The sequence below is a fragment of the Malurus melanocephalus genome, unplaced genomic scaffold, assembly GCF_030028575.1.
Source record: "Malurus melanocephalus ecotype Western Australia unplaced genomic scaffold, MMel_1.1 scaffold_169, whole genome shotgun sequence".
Classification (NCBI taxonomy): domain Eukaryota; kingdom Metazoa; phylum Chordata; class Aves; order Passeriformes; family Maluridae; genus Malurus; species Malurus melanocephalus.
Window position 1 is genome coordinate 107,413 of NW_026623401.1, and position 1,832 is coordinate 109,244.

General features: G+C 53.4%; 1 protein-coding gene across 1 annotated transcript in view; it reads left to right on the forward strand.

The window, feature by feature from the left end:
* The window catches only part of ITGA11 (integrin subunit alpha 11), a 38,764-nt gene that overhangs the window by 30,436 nt on the left and 6,496 nt on the right, over nt 1–1,832 (forward strand). Inside the window, exon 21 of the mRNA XM_057372267.1 lies at nt 965–1,188. Within this exon, the coding sequence (XP_057228250.1) occupies nt 965–1,188 (224 nt within the window). The remainder of the gene's footprint in view (nt 1–964; nt 1,189–1,832) is intronic.

The following is a 1,832-nucleotide window of genomic DNA, read 5'->3' on the forward strand; positions in this document are numbered from 1 at the left end:
CTGCCCCCAGCACAGCCACAGGGTCACATCCGTCACCTCTGGGTGACTCCAAACAGGATTTTAAGGATAAACTTTTGGCTCCTTCCCTTTTGGAGTCTGAAAGGTGTGTTAGGGATGCTGGGATGGTTGGGATGCTGAGTGCCCTGCTACTCAGGGAGCCCCAAAATCCAGCTTGGCTCCTCCAGGAGGAGGAGCTGGACTCCAATCCTTTGGAAAAATTTAATGTTGGCTTCARACCACTGATGGGAGTTTCCCCGAGCTCCTTCCTTGCAGGATGAGGTGTTTTCCCTGCCTGAGAGGTTTTCCTTGCTCAGAGGTGCCTCTGGATCCTGCTCGGAGCATGTCCAACCCCCATCCCCAGGTCGGGACATCCTTCAAACCAGTGTTCGCAGCACTTGGAATGAGCCCAGATCCAGTTTATTATTTTTATAAGCCATAAACCCTTTGGAAACATCAAATTCAGGGATAAGGTGGGGAAGGAAAACCAGGAAAACGCAGCCACTGAGGATCCACATGGAATCCCACCTGCCACCCATGGGAAAAGGGCCCAACACAAGCAGGATCTGGAGATAAAATCTCCCCAGCTCCCGTATCCATCTGGAACCTTTCCTTGATAATGATGGATGAGCTGCAGGCACCAGGCTCGGCTCTGCAGCTCCCGAAATTCTCGAAATTCCCGGTGGAATGCCTGYGGCTGCTAGAGGAGCCTGCTCCCGGTGACCTACGGGGTTAGGAATGTGTCCGCAGCCGTCAGGTAGCGCCGCTCCTGCCAAAACAAAGACGGGCTGGAATTGGGATTTGGCCTTGGAGCGGCGGGAGCGCTCCCGTTCCAGCCGTGCCGGAGGTCCCGGCGGAGGGGACACTGGTCCCGATTTATCCTGGGAGGCGATCCCGCAGGCGGGATGAGCGGAGCGGGCTCYGGAGGGATCCGCTTCCCAAGGGAAAAACAACGCGGGGCTGAGAGAATTCCCGCAAATCCTCCTCTCTGCCTGGGAGGGCGCTGATCGGCCCCGGAGCGATCGGGAATGGTGTCACCCGAAACGCTCTGGGGCCGGAGTTTGGGATTTTTTTTCTCGCTGACGTTTTTCCCGATTTGTTTCCCTTTCCACAGGTCGCTTTCCGCCTGGATTTTGAGTTCAGCAAGTCCGTGTTCCTGCAGAGCATGGAGATCCACATGGTCGCCAGCAGGTCTGTGGGCGCTTCCCCCTCTGGAATCACGGAATCCTGGGATGGAAGGGACCTTACAGCCCATCCCGTGCCACCCCTTTCCCTCTCCTTCCCCATCCCAAGCCACTCCAATCCCCATCCAGCCTTGGACAATTCCAGGGATCAGGCAGCYGCAGCTTCTCTGGGCACCCTGGGATGTTTCCAGCTTCCCTAGGGATCCCTTCTTCCACATCCAAAGGTTTTTGTGGAATAACCCCAAGCAGACTCGGTTGTTGTGGGTTATGCCAGCCCCAGGCTCCCAAACTAGACTGGTTTTATTTATCTGGGGATTTATATCCATGATTTTTCCATGCCTGTGGAAACTGCCAGGCTCTGCTGGATCTCCAGCCCCTGCTGCTTTCTCATCCATGCTTCCATTGCAAATATTTCCCAAGAAAAATGTCTCCCAATAACTTTGCAATATTCTCCTTACTCCCCCTTCCTGCACAGGCAAAGATTTCCCGCAAGGAACTGAAATTTTATTGATGAATTAATTAAAAAAAAAAAAAAAAATCACCAATTATTAGAGCAGGGAAGGATTCCCCTGCACCACTTTGAGCTGCTGCAGGTGACGCCTCCCTCCAATTTAGGATGGGATTCTATCCCAATTCAGGATTGGATTCTAT